We start from the raw sequence: 18,503 nt of genomic DNA on the forward strand, positions 1-18,503 counted from the left end.
AGCGGCGGCGGCGATGACGGCGGGGGATCCTTGATTATCTATCGACAACACGACAACCGACATCACTCGGAATTGATTAGATATTTCACCGGAAACAGCTTAATCTGCACACGCCCGGTGCGTTTGGCCAAGCTGTCAATCACCGATCCTGCTGACCGCGACATTCCTGCGACAGTCTCAGTAGCTAAGCTTAGAACAACAGTTGGGTTGACTCGCCTTATTTGGGCTTAAGCTCGGTGACCGATATAATTACGGCAAATTGTTTGTCGCCGCGGCGGTCGTTGGCAGTCCGTGCAGACTTCAAGCTACTGCACTGTATTTTTTGTTGCTGTTGCTGTTGTCGTAGGTACCTAGTTGCAAAATCAAAACCAATTACATGCTGCTGACCATAGAATTAAAAGCTCATGTAGTTATGCGCTAACGAACAGTTTTACACGTCCGTGTTTGCGGGGCTGGACACACGACCAGCTATCTTTTAAGTACATGCCACTCTCGGGCTGTAATTGTAGCCTCTGTCGTCGCCTGTTAGCTCGAACCAAGGGTACGCCACGATACGGTAATTTATGGGCTCGTATAACGGGAGCTCTGAAAAACTATGCAAACGGAGTGAAAGTAGCTCATTTAGGCAAGGCGTGAAAATTCTACAGAATGCTGCTGCTAATCCCGGAACACAAAGATATCGAATAACCCATGCTCCGATCGACTGGAATTACTCTCCGGTCAAGGTCACTGAATGCCCTCCGGGGATGGCTAATCATCTTGCGAAGCTGGTATAATCGCAAACAGCTCATCAGCAAATTGCATCCGCGTAAGCTGCGAACTGAGCTGAGCACGAAGAAGGCTGCGAGCGAGAAAAAAATAATTACCCAAAGTAGAGCAATTATTTTTGTTTTCCACTCTCGGAAGCTCGGAAGCTGCGCCCGAGAGAAGAACATGTAGTAGGAAGCCTCCGTTTGCTTTCCTTTTTTATCCACATCCGCATGAAATCGTGTTTCGTGTTTAATGGATTTAAATGAAATTTGTTAAAAGTAGTTTATTGCGCAACGTGTCGGCCGCGATAAAATTTGTATGATAAGTTGAACGTTATTGACAGCATCATTGCATTGGTCGGTCGGTCGATCCGCTCGGTGGTAACGTGGTTGGGTAACCTTTAAACTGCATTGCAATCGCCGTTGTTACATTTTCTCCCTGAAGCTGAAGTATTGCAATTTATGGCCGACGTTTCGATTTTTTTACTAGCAGATTCATCTTTGAGACTATTCGAGAGTAGTAGTCAAATCAAATGTTGCCTAAAATCTCAAACTGGGAAAAAATTGAAGATAAAGCTTTTTAAGTTTTCCTGTAAATTTTGGTACCCCTGGCCAACATTTTTTTAAGGGACCTAAATGAGCGAGCAATTACCATACGACACTTTGACGTAAGTTGTATTTAACTTCTAAATAAAAATGCTTTTTTTGAATTGAAGTTTGGGTTTAACGGCAAAAAAAAGTCAACTGGCAACAGATTTCTAGAGATAAAAAAAATGTAAACCCATAAATAATTAATATATCGATCCCTGAATTTTTAAACCAAAATAGAAACTCAATACAGATTCAGAACAACGAACTCAAAAGCTTAAATCTGTCAGAATTAGTACAGAGAATTTTGAAGATTCGAAATCAAATCAAAACGTGTAACTCAAAAATGCCAAACACGGTTGTTTCTCTCTCTCTGACAATTCTAGAGTTTGCAGTGAAAATCTATTCGAAATTCTGCCTGTGCAAGAGACCGGAGATATTGGGATTTGAATGACAAAAAGGAACCGGATTGTGGTTGCTATTATTTTGCATATTGAATTCTAATTTTTTTAACTGGGGTATTCATGAACTTTTACTGCTTTTAGACACACTGGTATTCTTCATATTCTTCATAAATTAAGCCTTGTTACTTCGATACTACTGCGCTTTTTGACGTAGGATTACGTCTTACTTCAGACGGGTGGCATTATATGGAAAGTGTAACGAGAATGCATATAGGGGAAGTTTTTTCTTACCTTTCAGTTTAATGATTAGTCTGTTTTTCAATTGAGAACTAGTAAAAAAATTAATTTCGCGAATTTTATTGTGAAGCCATGTTGTAAGAGACTACGCCTTTTTTCAAGTTTTGTCATTCCCTCAGTTTCGTGAAATACGAATATACGAAACATGAATCTCATTTCGTGTTGACCAACCGTGGATTCGGATCAACAGAGTTGTTAGCCACGCGACTACAGTAAGGTGTGTTTTTTACGGTACAACGAATGTTTGACCATCGGTTGGAGGAAAAAGTAGGAGAGTGGTATCGATGAAACCATATTTGTATTGGCATCTCCACTTCGCAGATATTCGAATTTGAAAAGCATTTGCTTGTAGCTTGTAATGACAAGACAAACATTTGAATTAGCGAATTCGGTAGATTCGCCCTTTCTCAGTAAACAGCAAATATCTACGAACCAATTCGATATTTGAGACCAGAACGATTCATTGCACCGGCTGCTGTCGAAAAATGAACACCAAGAAAAATATGTTTATTTTCAAAGCTTTTCCCGCTATCAGCAACGTTTTGTAAAAGAGAAAATTCAACAAGCCACTTCAATTACAAAACTTTGTGAGGCACCAAAAGGTGCCAGTTGCAGATGATTCTTGTTCTCTGGTTATTCCGGGCAGAATTCCAGCCATTCTAGTACTTTTGCAGTAGCCATGTACTACCAACAGCCGCCAGCATTACGATTAAAACCGGCACGAGATGACCGGTACTATTTTGTCTTTCCTCCTTTCAACGGCTAGCACTTAGCGTCCGTACGTCACTAGTACGGTTTTAGAATGAAAATGATGGGGTGAAATGTTCGAATGTACCTTTTATATCAAGGTTTCGTCAGTTAGTTGGAAAGAGGGAGGAGTTAAGAAGAGGAGAAAATGGCAGCGAAAGTAAAAAAGCAACGGAAAAAGAAAGTGACAACAACAACAACAACAAATCGTTTACAAAGTCAGATCGGTTGTATCCGTTAGTGTCGGCTGTGCTTGGGAAGAGAGGTACTGATTGGTTGCTCGGTATGATTTAGACAATCGATGTTATTTACCAATTTTTCAAAAGTGTATCTCAAACAATAGGTTGTTTTTGTTACATAAATTTAACCGTAAAAGAATTTCGGATCGATTGACGCCAGAACGTCGATAACCTGATTATAAATGACTAAAATATAAGAGCTCAAAACTTGACCACTTTTCCCTGGTTTTCGCTGGTTGAATGACTAGATTTAAAAATTAAGTATCTCGCTTCCAGATAGACGTAGTCCTACGTCAAAAAAGTGGCCAAAATGGAGTGTAAAGAATCACAAGCGCGTAATTCAAGCTTTCAAATGACATCCAAACAGTTCTGTTAGTTATGTGGTCAAAGTTTGCCAAAAAATGCATGGTTTGGCTAACAATTTCCCGCTGTGAAAAGCGATGCATCCTTTTCATGACTGCCGGTACGGTCAATGGGCAGGTGTACCTAATGCCTCCAATGCCTCATTTCTGAAGTCACATTAGGGTCTTACGCTCTTCTGGACCGGTTTACTCTCGCATCATGTCGCGAAAGATGTTTTATAGTGGTGCCAATACGTCTCAATTCTCCGAAAACACCGACACTTCAGTCAATTGAGAGGTACTGGGTCATAATGAAGCAGACACTTCGAAGAAATGAAAAATATTTGGTAAAAGTTGAATAATATTTGTCACTTTTGTACCCTAAAAATTGAAGAATGGGTTGAATGGGCGAATTTGCCAAACACTTTCTCGTAATGGTATTTGATTCCAGACGCTACTCATGCCAACCATTTTTATTTTGATAAAAATTATTCACTACCGTCTTCCGAATATGTGTAACCTTGCAAAAAAACGGTGATTGTAATTGCAAAAGTTATTAAATTATCGCATAAATACGTCGTGATCAGACCGCACTGACATAATGTCATTCTTTGTCTAGTCTTACTTTTGTTCTAGAGGGATTTCAATCCTAATATTATGTTGTAAGTGGACCCACCTTTTTTCAAATTACGTCATTTCCCCAGTTTCATAAGACACAAAAAGGTTTTATTCCGTCTGCTATACGGAACTAAAAAAATCGTATCAAAAACTCTGTAGTCCAACGTTAATCATGCGACCGTTTTTCGGATATACTCACATTTCACATTTTAACAACCCTCAAAACAACCCATGCGTGAAAAACACTCTATTTACTTAGCTAAGCACGTGTAAATTTTCTCATATTAAAAAATAGCTATCCGAGCAAAAAGAGTAAGCTCAGCATTTCTAATACATTTGGGACCAAACATTTTATGAACTAATATACTATATATGCTTTGAAGCACGTTTTCCCGAAGTTCAAATGAGCTGACATTTTGTATGAGGCCATTTTTCGAGAAGACGAAACTTTTGATTAGATATTCAAATTTTTACTCTTTTTTTTTTTAAAGATTTTTTGAAATAACATCAGATCTCGACGCTTCATGCATTTCTAGGACATCTGGCATCAAAAAATTTGTTTCGATATAGAAAATTTCATTTAAAATACTATTTGCGCTTTTCTTCATCAGTCGAAAAAATGAAACATTGACTATTCGTAGGCACGTGTTCCCGAAGTCCCATTGAACTGATGTTTTCCGTGAGGTCTTTTTTTTTAATAAGACGAAGCTTCTTCTTCTGCACAAAATTTGAACAGTCGATTTCCATCGCCACCTTAACGACACGTCTTGCTGTCGCGAATATTGCTGCAACCTAATAACAGAGCAAATGTGCACACAACGCTGCAACGTTTGGCGAAATTCACAGTGTCACAAAAAATAGTTATGCCACACCTTCCCCCTTTGGGAAGAATAATGTAGCAGCACGAATTACATAAATTCTCGTTTCTCGATAAACTTCTTGATTTGAATACATGATAACAATGCTTTTACCTATGCTAGCTCGTACAAAACGCGTGCATGGGTTATATTCGAAACTGTAATATTAAATTTAATTGAAATTTCTCATAAACATTGAATTTTTCGTGATGTTCAAATACTATCTTCGATTTTGATTTGTTTCCAAAATTAGATTAGACAAAAATAAAACGAATACAGAAAGAAACGAAAACAATCACCAGTAAATCAAAATTAAAGTAAAAAAAAACCTCAAATGTTATAGTTTAAACCGTGAGAAAGGCAGTAATTTTAAATAAGAATCTAGAAAAAATAAAGAGAGAGAGATAAAAATTCACACCAAAAATCGGTTTCAAAAGGCATCAAAATTAAAAATCGTATTTTTTTATAATTTTTTATTTTTTTATAATCACTGCTTTTTTGGGTTTGAAAATGGCGTCTGGAGTTGATTTCTGGCCTTGGGAAACTATCACTGTTCCAGAATTACCTTACATTGGATGTTATTTGACCACATAAGTCTGCTTGTGGAAAACGAAAATCGCTATTTTCGTTTTTAAAATAGCGCCTGGGGTTGATTTAAGGCTTCTGGGTAGTCCCGCGATTTAGGAAATATGGTGTGTGGCTTTTTTCGCCGGTTTGCGGCTCCAAAAGCATTCATAATGGGCGTTTTTTTGCCATTTTAGGTTTTCCAAAAATCATATATTGCCATCTTGGATTTTAGAACGGCATTTTGGGTCGAATTTCGGTTACGGCTTCCGATTCCAGAAGTATTCATATTTGACGGTATTTGGCCTTTTTTCTGAGGAAACGGAAGTCGCCCTTTTGGATTCATAAGAGGCGTTTTTAGTGGCTTCTCGATCTCTAGTCATCATCCTGGTTCCGAAAATATCCATATTACATCAAATATGGCCATTATTAAATTACTAAATTTTAAAATGACGTTTAGAGTTGATATTCCATATCTGGGTATCATTTAATTTTGAGATACCTTCATGGCGCGAAAGTTGAAATCACATCAGCAGCACTATTACCGGTCGTACGGTTGTCTATGCCCGAAGGAATCAATGCTGACCCGTACAGTTGTATGCGGAATTCGCAGCAAAATTTTCCCATTTAGCCAAAATAATTCCTCTATCTTCTGAAGTCCTACATGCTCGGAGACACAAATTCTTCTAATGTTTTTCTTAAGATTTTGGTCTTACATTTTTGGGTTTACTAATCAAGAATATGTAGGGTTTTTGATTCTGATTATTGTTCCTGTATTTTTAGATTGACTTTTTGGAATTTCAAAATATTATGTGATTATCAATTAAATTTTAATTTTGTTTCACCGACGTTACTAAGTTTCCTCAATTTTGCATTTAAAAAAATGTTGCTCAGTTATTTAACTCCTGGATACCTTATGTCATAATTTTTTTTCTTTTTTTCTGATTCTACAATAGGGTGGCAACGAAAAGTGTCATGTCAAATTTCTAAAACCGACCATGTACATTTTGTTCATTGGTCCAAAAAAAAATGATCTGTGCAAAATTTCAGCTCAATCGGACATGATTTAGGGATGCCTCAAAATGCTCAAAGTTGTGATTTTTCGACCTTCGAAAAGCTACCAAGGAAGGAGTTTAGGAAATTGGGAAAATCGAAATTATTTTTTCGATACCAAATGTCAACTTTTTTTTTTAAATTACACCAGATCCCGACGTTTTATGCATTTCTAAGACATTTGGAATCGAAAAGCTTCGAGCGCTTCGAGGCACCCCTAAATTATGTCCGATTGAGCTGAAATTTTGCATAGATCATTTCTTTTGGCCGATAAATAAAATGTACGTTGTCGGATTTTGAAATTTGAAGATGAAATTTTTTTCCTACGAGCATTGCCACCCTATTCTACATCTTCTATTAGTTCTGACTAAAATCCGATAAAAAGTATAAAGTGCTGCCACATTAAACTTTGTATCGAAGAGTCACCTCCCCATAAAAAAAATGTTATTAATTACCGTGCCGTCTTGGGTGGGCGGTAGCATGTATTGACAGCTTTACTCGCGCACCAAGCTCCCGCAAAGGTTGATCTAATTACGAGTGTATCAGACCTCCTGAACGGACACCCGGAGTGAGCTTTGAAAATTGTTACATGTTCGCGAGTTTTTTTTCCGGTTCGGTGCGGGAGCCATGCGCTGCTTAGTCAAGGATTGTAAATTTATCTACCCATTAACTACAAGCCCGAAGAAAGGCGCTGGCACAAATGGTCAGCGCACGAGATACGCGACCTTTCTCCTGGTCCCCATATGGATCTCGCGGTAATAATAATCGGTTCACGCTGGTAATGTCTAGCTTTCTAGCCCACACGAGTTAAAACCCAATCGCAGCAGGGCAAAAGGCGCGTGCCATAAATTTGGTCGTTGCAACAACAACAAAAAAACGCCGGCCGGCCGGTCTTTCTTTGAACCCAACAACAGTAGTAGGCGGTGGCGCGATCGGTGCCTTCGCTCAGTCCTTTCCAGTCAGCGAAAACTGTCACTAAGCTACCAACAATGAGTAACGAAAGCTGCTCGAGTTCGATAGTTAGCGAACCCGAACAAGCAGAGGTCAATCACTTCATCCCGGATGCGGAAAGCCAACTGCTGCGAACCTTTCGTAAATCGCTGGAAAATAGCGCCTACCTGCGGAAGGCTCGCTGTGAGATGCGCAAGAAAGTTCTAGAAACCATTCAGGCATCGGAAGAAAGCAATCTGTTCACGATTGGCCGCGGACAGCCACCCCGAGCGGTTCAGCTGATCAACCAACTGATCCTGGAGTACTTCGACTGGTACAATCTGCAGTACAGTGGAGAAATGTTCTCGGTGGAATCGGAAACTCCCCGGATGGCTGCCGCGGTTCGCCGGCAAACCCTGGTGGCCTCGCTGTGTCCTCGCCTCGATGAACCCCTTCAGTTCCAGTCCGATCTGCCCGTGCTGGCCGAGTTGGTTATGAAGATGGCCGTCGAGGAGAAAAACCACTCGCCAGCAGTGGAGTCGTCGCCGTGATGCTCGTTGGCAGTGTTTACAAACACACGTCACACACAGTCAATAGGACCGAGTCCCGGATCGTTGCAGTCTAGGTCTAGTCGTCGAAAAGGCCATCAAACAGCAGCAGCCAGCGGAGGAGGGGAAAGTAAACATAGTTTGTAACGATCAATAAAATTAATGAAGCGATGCTCCACTAAAATTGCGCTGTTGCGGCAATGCAGTCTGGAAGGAATGGGTAGATTGGGAACAAGAGGGTGGGGAGGAGATGCATGCAGTCGCGTGGTGCCAGTTTAGAAAACATTTTATCCGTATGCTATGTGTGGAACCATGGTAGAGAGGGTTTTTGCTTGTTACGTTAGTTCGCCTTTTTACATTGTTGGCGGCCTAATGGATTTAGGGCCGTTGCTTGCTGGCGGGGAATAAAATTAGCTTCTTCCAGGCCAGCTGCTGCGACGTCAGTTCTTTTTCCTCTCGCGCGGCTTAGGACAGACTTCCTGGTTTGTGTTTTATTCGATTGTGACATACACACGGATTGAGTGCGACTTTGTTGTATTTCGCATGGCGATGCTTATTAATAGCTTTCTGCAAGCGCACAAATATCGGTATAAGTATGAGCTACGGTTACGGTTGAGGGAAGAAACACGCTTGCGCTTCCGCTTAGGTAATCCCCGTTACGGTTCAGCAACGTGTAATAATCCTCCCTGTGTGTCACCTACGAACTCTTGAGACTAAAATATGGATCCGTTTTATTTAGTTTTTTTCGCGATCACAAGTTTTTTGATCACACAGCAGCCGGTCGCGTTCGCGCGTATTTTGCTGTTTACTCGAGCGTTCAACCAAAAAAAAAAAAACGAAACCATTTCGATGAAATATGGTTTTTTAAATTTTCCTAACGATGTTTTCCGGCGAATGGTGGTGGAAAAAATCGCCTTCGGCGCTGAGTAATTTGGACTGATTTATTTGCACACCTTTTAGCGGGAAAGCGCTGAAGGGAGCGGCGGTGAGTTCGGTGTTGGTCTAGTGCAAGCAGTTCAAGCCGTTTGCGAATTCGATATTTTAAGCTGCTCTTTTTGCCATCCAAATTCCTCATTCACCGGGAGAACATTTTTATTTACACTTGCTTTTTTCCAAAGAAATGCGCACGTATAAATTTCGATGGAGATCGCAATAGAGGGAGGAAGGTTGTCCTGGCTGGCACTTACAGTATTTACAAAAAAATATCAATATTAAAGCAAAGGTATAAATTAAGAGGTTTTAGACAAAAAATGACAATTGGGAATACTTAACCACAACAAGTAATTGAAAAAATAGAATGAATATACATTTTAGAAACCCTTGTGAGGTATCCAACTAGGTTCGAAACGTTGTAAAATACTAAAGGATCATAATTTAAATTTTCTGCAATTTTTAACTCATTCCAAGGTGTTTTTTCAATGACTTGAGATTATCATATAATATCACATTATCTTGGTCCTTTATTTTTTTTATGGTTTATTTAGACTTTGATAATTCTTGCCTTTTTTATTTTCAATTATTATTTTACCAATGATCATGTTTGATGTTCTGTCAAATTCGCATTTCTATATTACTTCTATTTGAATTTGAAATATTGGGCTTTTCAGTTTGATGCTCTTACTTGAAGTATGTTTATTGTTTTGTTAAATTCCTGCTTTACTTACTTTACTTTACTTTTTTGGCTAACGGACCGTTCACCGGTCTAGGGTCGAACGAATTAGAGATGTCCAGCTTCTTCTGTCTTGGGCAGCCGTTCTCCAGTCTCCCCGTACACCAGCAGATCGTTCATCTTCTTCCACCGCGCACATCCTGCTTTATTTTCATTTATTTCTTTTGCAACATTATATTTGATGTTTGAATTTTTTTGCTTAGTATTACTGTTTTTTCTAACCTTCAACTTTTTGAAATTTTTTTCTTTATAATGATTTTCATTTAGATATCTTTGTTTTGGGCGCAATTGAGCGCGTTTCTTGGACCTGTCTAAACTTATCTTCTATTTTTGCAACCTTCCTGCGTTATTTTTGACTTTATATAGATAATTCAAATGAGGTTCAATTGCCTCATGTTTTGCTATTCGCTATTCGCTTCTCCGCATTTGCTGTTCGGTTGTCCTTTAACTTGTTTCCAGTTTTTATACTTTCTGAATATTTATTGTTTGTGCATTTTATATCGTCGAATTTATGTGGTTTTAAATGATTTCTGATATTTTTTTCTTAATTTTTTATTTTAAAGGTGCTTTAGTTTTCGACTGTGGTGCGCCTTTGCCTTAAAAACTTTTTTTTTATTTTCTTAATTTAGCAATGTTTCGACTTATTTATGTTACGTTTCATACTTTGATCTGTTTAAAATTTCTAGTCATAATAATTCTTTCGTAATCCTTCACTCTTTCTCGTTTTCTCTTTCTCTCTCGCTCTCCCATCCTCTATTTTTTCATATTCTTTCTCTACTATCTCTCTATTTTCTCTACTCCTTCTCTGTTCTTACTTTACTCTCTCTATTCCTTTTCTATTCTTTCTCAAATCTTTATCTACTCGCTCACTCTCTATTCTCTTTTTCCTCTCTCTATATTCTGCCTTTCTCTACTCTATGCCTCTCTCTCTCTCTTGCTTTCTCTATTCTCTCTTGCTTTCTCTATTCTCTCTACTCTTTTTCTCTTTTTACTTTTCCAACATCTTTTTTTTTTCTAATCTCTCTACTCCACTCTTTCTCTACTCCTCTGTCTCTATAACTCTCCTCCTCTCCTCCTAAAGAACTCCACTCTCTCTCTCTACTCTAATCTTTTTCTTTCTTTCTATATTTTTTCTTTTCATATTCGCTGTCTCTTCTTTCTCTCTTTCTTTGTCTATACTTGCTTTCTCTCTAACTCTCTTTACCACTCTCTCTCGTTTTCCTTATCTAATTATACATTTATATAATTCAATTTTACTTTTTTCATTCCATTGTTTTGCAAATTTTCACGTGTCTTTTGAATTGATTTTGACTTGTTTTTGATTTTTTTTTATAAAATCTTTTGACCTAAGCACCACTTCTTTATTTAAATCATCTTTTAAACTAATTTCCTTCCATCACAAAAATCATTTTTCATTTAATTTTTTTTTTCATTTTTTAATCAATCCATTTTGTTTGTATCATTTAGGAATATTCTATTTTTTTGTCTATTGTTATTTGTATCTTTTTCTCCTTTCTCTCCATTTTACAGTTCCACTTTCTTCATTTTTTTACAATTTTACTACATTTTCGTATATTTTTGTGCTTCCGTCTGTTTTTTAGTTTTCACATATTTAACATCTTTGACACTTTCGAAATTTCAATTGTTTTAACGTTTTTTCGATTTCTGACCGATTGTGATAGTTTTGTTTATAGATTTTTTGCATTATAAACATTATGTTTTTTGAAAGCTTTTGAAATGTTAGATGTTTTTTGGATATTTTGCTTTCCCTTTGTATGTTGCGTTTCAGCAATTGTATTTTATCAATGTTGTTGATTTTTTGGAACTTTAGATATTTTTTGCCCTATTTAATATAAACGCTCTCAACAATTTTTGACTTAACATTCATTTTTTACTTTGAAAGTTTTCTCTACTATCTCTATACTCGCTCTATACTTTCTCTCTACTTTTTATAATTTCTCTCTCTACTCTCTATACTTTCTACTCTTTCTATACACTTTCTCTTTTTCTTACTATCGCTATACTCTCTCTCTCTTTGTGTCTCTTCTTACTATCTCTATACACTCTCTCTCTCTCTACTTTTTCTATACTCTCTCCACTCTCTTCGTACTCTCTCTTTATTCTCTCTCTCTGTCCTCTCTGTATATATTTTTTCTGCTCTGTATCGACTTTCTGTATTCTCTTTCTTTCCCTCTCTCTTTCTATCTCTCGCTATCTATTTCTTCATTCTCTTCATAATCTCTTTCTTTACTCACTTTCTTTTTCTCTCTAAATTTCTCTGTGTCACTCATTCTTTCTATCTATCCTTATCCAATTATCCATTTGTTTTATTCTTTTCTTGCAATTGTTTTGCTAAATATGACAAGTCTTCTTGAATCATTTTGTCTTGTTTTTGATTTGTATATATTCATTGTTCTTGGTTTCAGCCTAGCATCTCGGTTCTCAGTTTTGATGCTATTTTTATTTAAATTACACTGATCGTGAAAAAGTGAAAAAAATACTGCCCTTGAGCTTAAAATAGTTGCCCTTACTTTTAATCATTCTTGTGAATTTTGTTGCCTCTAGCTACTGTCAAAAAGCGTCTAAATACGTCAAAGTGTCGTATAGCAATTGCTAGCCGGGTTCGTCGCTTCAGCGTTATGTTTACGAGATAACTCATTTCTAAAAAATGTTGGTGGCTAGGGTCACAACAATTCCCAGGAATGGTTTAAAAACTATAATCTATTTTTTTTAGAATACTGCGACATTCAACTACAAGTTTTCATCTCTTTTTTGTTTCCTTTTTTCTCTATAACAATCTATTCATCTCTCTTCTCATCTAGTTCTCTAGTTATTTTTCTCTTCATTTGTTCTATTATTTCGCTCCCTCCTCGCTCTCTCTTTCTGTTTTTGTTTTTGTTTGTTATTGTACTGGTCTTTCTTTTTATTTTTCACATATGAGCTATTCCACAGAAAAACGGGCAAAAAAATTTTTTTTTCAATTCGAGGGACATTTTTTTTTTTTTGAAGGACAAAATTATTATCTGCAACTTTGCCGACTACACTATGCCAATCGAACAAACCGTTTTGGCTGTAGAAATATTTTAAATGTTTTTAATTTCCAATAAAGCGGGGATAGGGGAATCAAAAATATTTTTACAGTCAAAACGGTTCAGCAAAGTTGTAGATAATAATTTTGTCCTTCCATAAAAAATGTGTTATGTGAAGAAAACATTAACAATATTTTCAAAATATCATAATGTATTTTTCCCTGATTTCTCCATGATCGGACCGGTTCCATTGTTTAGGTAATCTCTTGTAGTTTTTATAAAAAAATAGATTTTTCACAAATGAGCCTTTCTAGATTACTCATTTTCAAGTTTTCTTAAAAAAAAATTTTAACAAAAAATATATTTTTATTGTGTTTATTTTTCTTTGGAAACAAAAAATTACTATCTACAACTCTGCCGAAGACGTCACAAACCGTTTTGGCTCTGAAAACATTTGTAATCATCAATACCTTCTCAGAATAGCATTTGCAATAGCTTCCTAAAAATGAGTCGTGTTTCAAAAAATTTAACTAATAGCACAAAATGGCATCTTTTGCCCATAGAAATGTCTATGCAAATATGTTCTCCTTTTTTGTTTTTTTTTTATGAGGAATATTCTGTTTTGCACTTTAATTTTTATCTCTTTTTTGCTTTCCTTTTCTCTCTAACTGTCTATGAATCTCTTTTGCTAGTTTTCTAGTAATTTTTCTCCATTATTTTGTTATTTCTATCTCTCTCCATTTCTCTCTCCAATTTTCGACATCAAATATACTTTGTTGGACCTGTATGTACCTGTCTTTTGTTTGATTTTTTACAAATCTAACATCTTTGACAAATTGTTAAGACATTTTTCAATTTCTGACTGTTTGCGAGTGCTGTTTTTTGTTCGTTTCATTTGTGGTTTCTATTATTTATTTGATGTTTTTAGATATATGGGACATTTCGGACGCTAATGTTTTTCGTTGTTTCATATTTTTGATTTATTTATGTTTCAGATGTTTTTTTATCATTTTTACTTACGACCCTTTTGTCAGTTTTGACATATTCGCATTCTTTTGTATTTGGCATTTGCGGACATTTGCAGTGTCGCATACCACAACTTCCCCCTTTGAGAGGAATAATGTAACAGCAAAATTTATACCACAATACACACAAGAATCTCTTGATTTGTTTTTTTTTTCATTCGATGTGCATGATTTTTGTATTCATAATCGAATCATTAATTATGCTATACAAATAATTTTCTTATATTCATGTATATGTTTAAGGATATGTTTTAGCTCATTTCAAGATGGCTTGACAAAGTATTTTTTTCTAATTCTTTTAGCACCAATATTTAGTGGTTACTTTGTGGTTTCGAAATCCAATTTGTGGTAATTTGTGGTTGAGTAATTTCTGAGAAATTTTCAGAAAACTGAGTCAAGCCATCTCTGAAAAAGATTTCGCTTCAAATGAATCGGACAACGATGATATATACATCAATCGAAAGCTCTTAATTTGTGGTTCACGAAAATGTAGTTTTTGTAGGCATACTTCATATTAAAATAATTAAAAAACTATTATTTAAATTTTTTAACATTGTTTACCTCTTATTGTCAACACCGACCGTACGGGTTCGCCACAGAAGGCAGAATCACGAAAGGCAGAAGCACGAAAGGCAGAATCATGAAAGGCAGAACTCTATGACCGTACACACAAGGCAGAATATTTCAATAGGCAGAATTTCAAAGGGCACGAAAGGCAGAATCACTGATAGCAGAACCTGACTCACGATAGCCAAGTGCGTGATGGCTAATTGGTGCGAATCTTGGTCACGGTACCAAAGCTGCTACTCTACATTTATTATTTGATATTATTTGGTAACCAGACATAATAACTGGTCACACAGCAATGATCAGTGTTGATGGAAGGTGCAATTCAAGCCTAATTATAGAATCCGAAACGCGCAAACTGCTTTGGCTCAGGTCCTCAAGACTCTCATGACATCGCGGAGAGTAATCTTTCGATGTTAGGCAACTTACACTAGTCTCAACGGCTTGTTGGTTATAATTAACATAAATCAATTCATGCGGTGAAGACGCATAATCGAGGGCAAGGAACCGAGGCGGCACAAAGCCGCCGTGGTTTCCGCGGTCCGAGCCGGCCGCCGACCCGCCGTCGGAAGCGGCGGCCTCTCGCATACAAACAACTGATCTATTGGTTTTCTAGGATTATTCAAACAGGTTTTCTTTCCCTTAGTTAAGTCCGAACGAGCGGTAGCGAGTAAGGACAGCATACACTTGGACAATAGAGTCGGCCAAAGGCCGCGAGTGTGTGTTGTTTAAAAGAAAATAGACCATCTTTTGATTCTGCCATTCGTGCTCTTCATGATTCTGCCATTCGTTATTTCGCCTTATGAAATATTCTGCCTTTCGTAATTCTGCTTTTCGTGTTTCTGCCTTTCGTGATTCTGCCTTTCGATTTTCTGCCTTTCGTAGGAGACCCGACCGTACGCGGCGTTGGATGAGCATAGTACTGGCACCTGCCGATGGTAGTGGGTTATCTAGAACATTTCGACAGTCGTTCATCTATACGACATACAGTTGTCGCTGCCGTTGAAAGCTTTTTTGTTTTATTATCCAGGGGGTAGTTGTAGTAGCATATTCCTGAGACGAGAAAATATCGAATTTTAATTCTAGTCAGGACTCACACCTTTGGGCATTTACCATGCGTTTCAACCGTTCCCTACCCATTCCCGACTTTCAGGCATCATTCCGGTTTCTAAAATACCCAACAGTCGAATACAGTTGCGTAGTTGGTTACCAAAATATTATATTTATCGAAACAAAAAATTGTTCTTTTTTATAATCAGGCTGTAATTTATTCCAAGAGTTAAAACGTATGTGCTAATAGACTTTAACATATAATAGATTTTGTATGCGAAAGACCAGATCACACCCCTAGATGTATTAATTTAGGTTTTTTTTTCAAACAATCGGTAAACGGCAAAACTACATTTCCGGAAATGATTCGACCGAAGATCGAGAAAATTACGCTCGATGTCTGCGTAAAACTTCACTTCTTTTGAGGAAATTTACGTAAAACACACGGAGGCTTGTCAACTACAAATATCTGCTAATTGATCAACATTTGCATTTCGCAGCAAATCTGCACATGTAGTATCCCTGCTGTTTACATACTGTTTCACCTAGAAATACTCAGAGGAAGAGATTCGCGGTGAAAAAATCGGCAATTCGGCAACTGGGTTTCATATGTCAGAGGTGCCAGATCTCTTCTCAAAGCGCAATGTTGACTAACATTCGACTTGTATAATCGGTGGTGACGGTGAAAGTCCTTAAGAATAGTGAAGTGCTTCGCAAAAACAATGTAAACAATGTTCAAAAATTTAAATAATTGATTTATAATTATTTTATTATGAAGTATGCCTACAAAAACTACATTTTCGTGAACCACAAATTAAGAGCTTTCGATTGATGTATATATCATCGTTGTCCGATTCATTTGAAGCGAAATCTTTTTCAGAGATGGCTTGACTCAGTTTTCTGAAAATTTCTCAGAAATTACTCAACCACAAATTACCACAAATTGGATTTCGAAACCACAAATTAACCACTAAATATTGGTGCTAAAAGAATTAAAAAAAATACTTTGTCAAGCCATCTTGAAATGAGCTATGTTTTAAGGCATATTTTCTGGTGATCGTTCATTATAATTTTTTCTCTTATTTTGAATGGTTTGTGAAACCATTTTTTCAGATGAATCTAATATTATTATTGTTTAAGTTGAAATTTAACTAAAAGGTTGTAGTTAAATGATAACAATATATTTACCAATTTTATTTGTGTTAGAAAATTTATTAAAAAATTTCATATTTTTATCACATTATACTCTAGGTATTGTTGGAATCAATATTATCAAGGTTTATGTTTCTTAAAATTTATTAGTTAATAGTTAAAGATTATGAAAAAAATTGTTATTTTCTTTGAATTAATTCAAGTTTAAAAAGTATATGAAACAACTGATGAAAATTGTGAAAAAACATAATTTATTCTGTTTTCAACAGAATCTGTTACTGTTTAAAATCTTTTGCTTGTTTATGTAATTTGTTGTTTCTCAATTTTCTTTTTCTTTTAAAAAAAATAAAGCTCAAGTGCTATGCATTGTGCCCCAATAAAATATCTTCCGTTATTATCTTGCGTTTCTAATCTGGCACAATTCCTATAAATCAGCGACTATAAACAAATCGGATTCATCGAATTTCTTTCTAAAGGGAAGCTAGAATAACAAAACCAATCCAGCAGCTGTACTTTTACCCATTCTAAATATAAATCGTACCGCTGACCTGCGGTACGTACTTTGCCACCAGTCACCCACATCCGACTCGTTGAATACAGGCGCAGGTGAGGTGAGATGTGTGTTATATAATACAAAAAATAACTCTATTTTTAGCCACGTGCCACATGGTCGAGGGGGCGAGACCCGTTCAGCATCATTGCTTGCGGAATGTCTCTATTAAACCGCTGGTAAACGGCACAATCGATTCGTTTGGCTTGACACCGTTTTGCATCATAATCAAAATGGTGACCCTTCGGTTCAATCAACTCAGTCCACCTCTTAGCTCGATATCCGTTTTGGTGGAAGTATTCTATTTTTAGCGCTTATTGATTGCCGCTTATCGTCGTACCTGGGGGCGGCGAACCAACGGACCGCGCATGATGTCACTCAGCTTCTCGGAACTTTTAGAGGCAGATAATAAATATAATAATCGACTGCACGGAGCGTGTTTGGATGTTGTCCATCACGGTCGCCATGTATGTGACCGTTATAAAGTGGTGCCGAAGGTGCCAAACCAATCGATCAACTTCAGCGCCAGCAGCACGGAGGGGGCACTAAAGGTAAAACCGTGAAATATCTTTTTCAGTTTTTCTTCTTACCGATGGCAATCACATATGCTACAGCATGTGTTATATAAACTTGGGTTCAACATTTTAAGTCTGACGTATGAGCGAGCATTCCCGTGCATGTTGTTGGACCCGAGAGTGCTCTTGATTTGTCTGTCCGCTTGACTTGCTGGCTGTCGGCTGGATAGTCAGTCAGTCATTCATTGCCAAATTAGGACACATCAAAAACATATTCATTCGCACCACCAAACCGACCATTTAGCAGGCCCCTCCATGGCACTTAACCATCGACTGTCGCGCCGCTGGCAATCGCAAACCGGACCGGAAATTGAGGCTTTTTAGCGCTGTCGCCGTTTCATTACGCAGCAAAACGAAACTTGCAAATCTGCTCAGTCCCAAACAAATGCACTCGCACATATTAGAGTGTAATCCCATTACTCTCTTTCTCGATCTCAGTTATGTGTGTTTATCGACTAAATTACAAAACGGAAGTCGGCAATTTAGCCTGCAGTGCAACCCATGCGTGCCGGTCATCCGAGACCCCAGATTGCAGTTCGACCGGAAAGCGTTGCTCCACGCGATTCACTTGAAGATAATCAGGCTTATTGAAGTTTCAATTGCGTGATAATAAACGATGACTTAAAGTCATCCAAAAAAAAAAATCCCCCTCACACAGAGGCACATTTTCTCTAAGATTAAAGTACCTAATAACCGTTGATGGGACGACGAGAGGCAACACAAAAAAAGAAGTTAAAGCTCCACAAATAATCCGCTTGCCGTGTGCTGATGACACCGTCGTCGATGGCTACCTGGCTGCTTCGTCCGGCAACCGCGCACTAAACCTAATCAACTTGACTAGTTTATGTTCACGACCGCGGGATCATGTGAAAATAGAAGTTAGGGAAAAAACACCAGGAAACGATATCTTGTCCGCAATCCGGTGGAGAGCTGTATATAGACACAATCATC

At 37.4% G+C, this 18,503-nt stretch overlaps 2 protein-coding genes across 7 annotated transcripts in view; both read left to right on the forward strand.

Annotated features, from left to right (window-relative positions):
• The window catches only part of LOC129718254 (uncharacterized), a 405,435-nt gene that overhangs the window by 139,698 nt on the left and 247,234 nt on the right, over positions 1–18,503 (forward strand). The gene's annotated exons all lie outside the window — the stretch shown is intronic.
• LOC129718255 (uncharacterized) lies at positions 7,422–8,075 on the forward strand. The gene has a single exon (XM_055668847.1). It carries the CDS (start codon positions 7,447–7,449, stop codon positions 7,936–7,938), a length of 492 nt encoding a protein of 163 aa, XP_055524822.1. The 5' UTR covers positions 7,422–7,446; the 3' UTR covers positions 7,939–8,075.

Source organism: Wyeomyia smithii, chromosome 1 (genome assembly GCF_029784165.1).
Source record: "Wyeomyia smithii strain HCP4-BCI-WySm-NY-G18 chromosome 1, ASM2978416v1, whole genome shotgun sequence".
In the NCBI taxonomy this organism is placed as follows: domain Eukaryota; kingdom Metazoa; phylum Arthropoda; class Insecta; order Diptera; family Culicidae; genus Wyeomyia; species Wyeomyia smithii.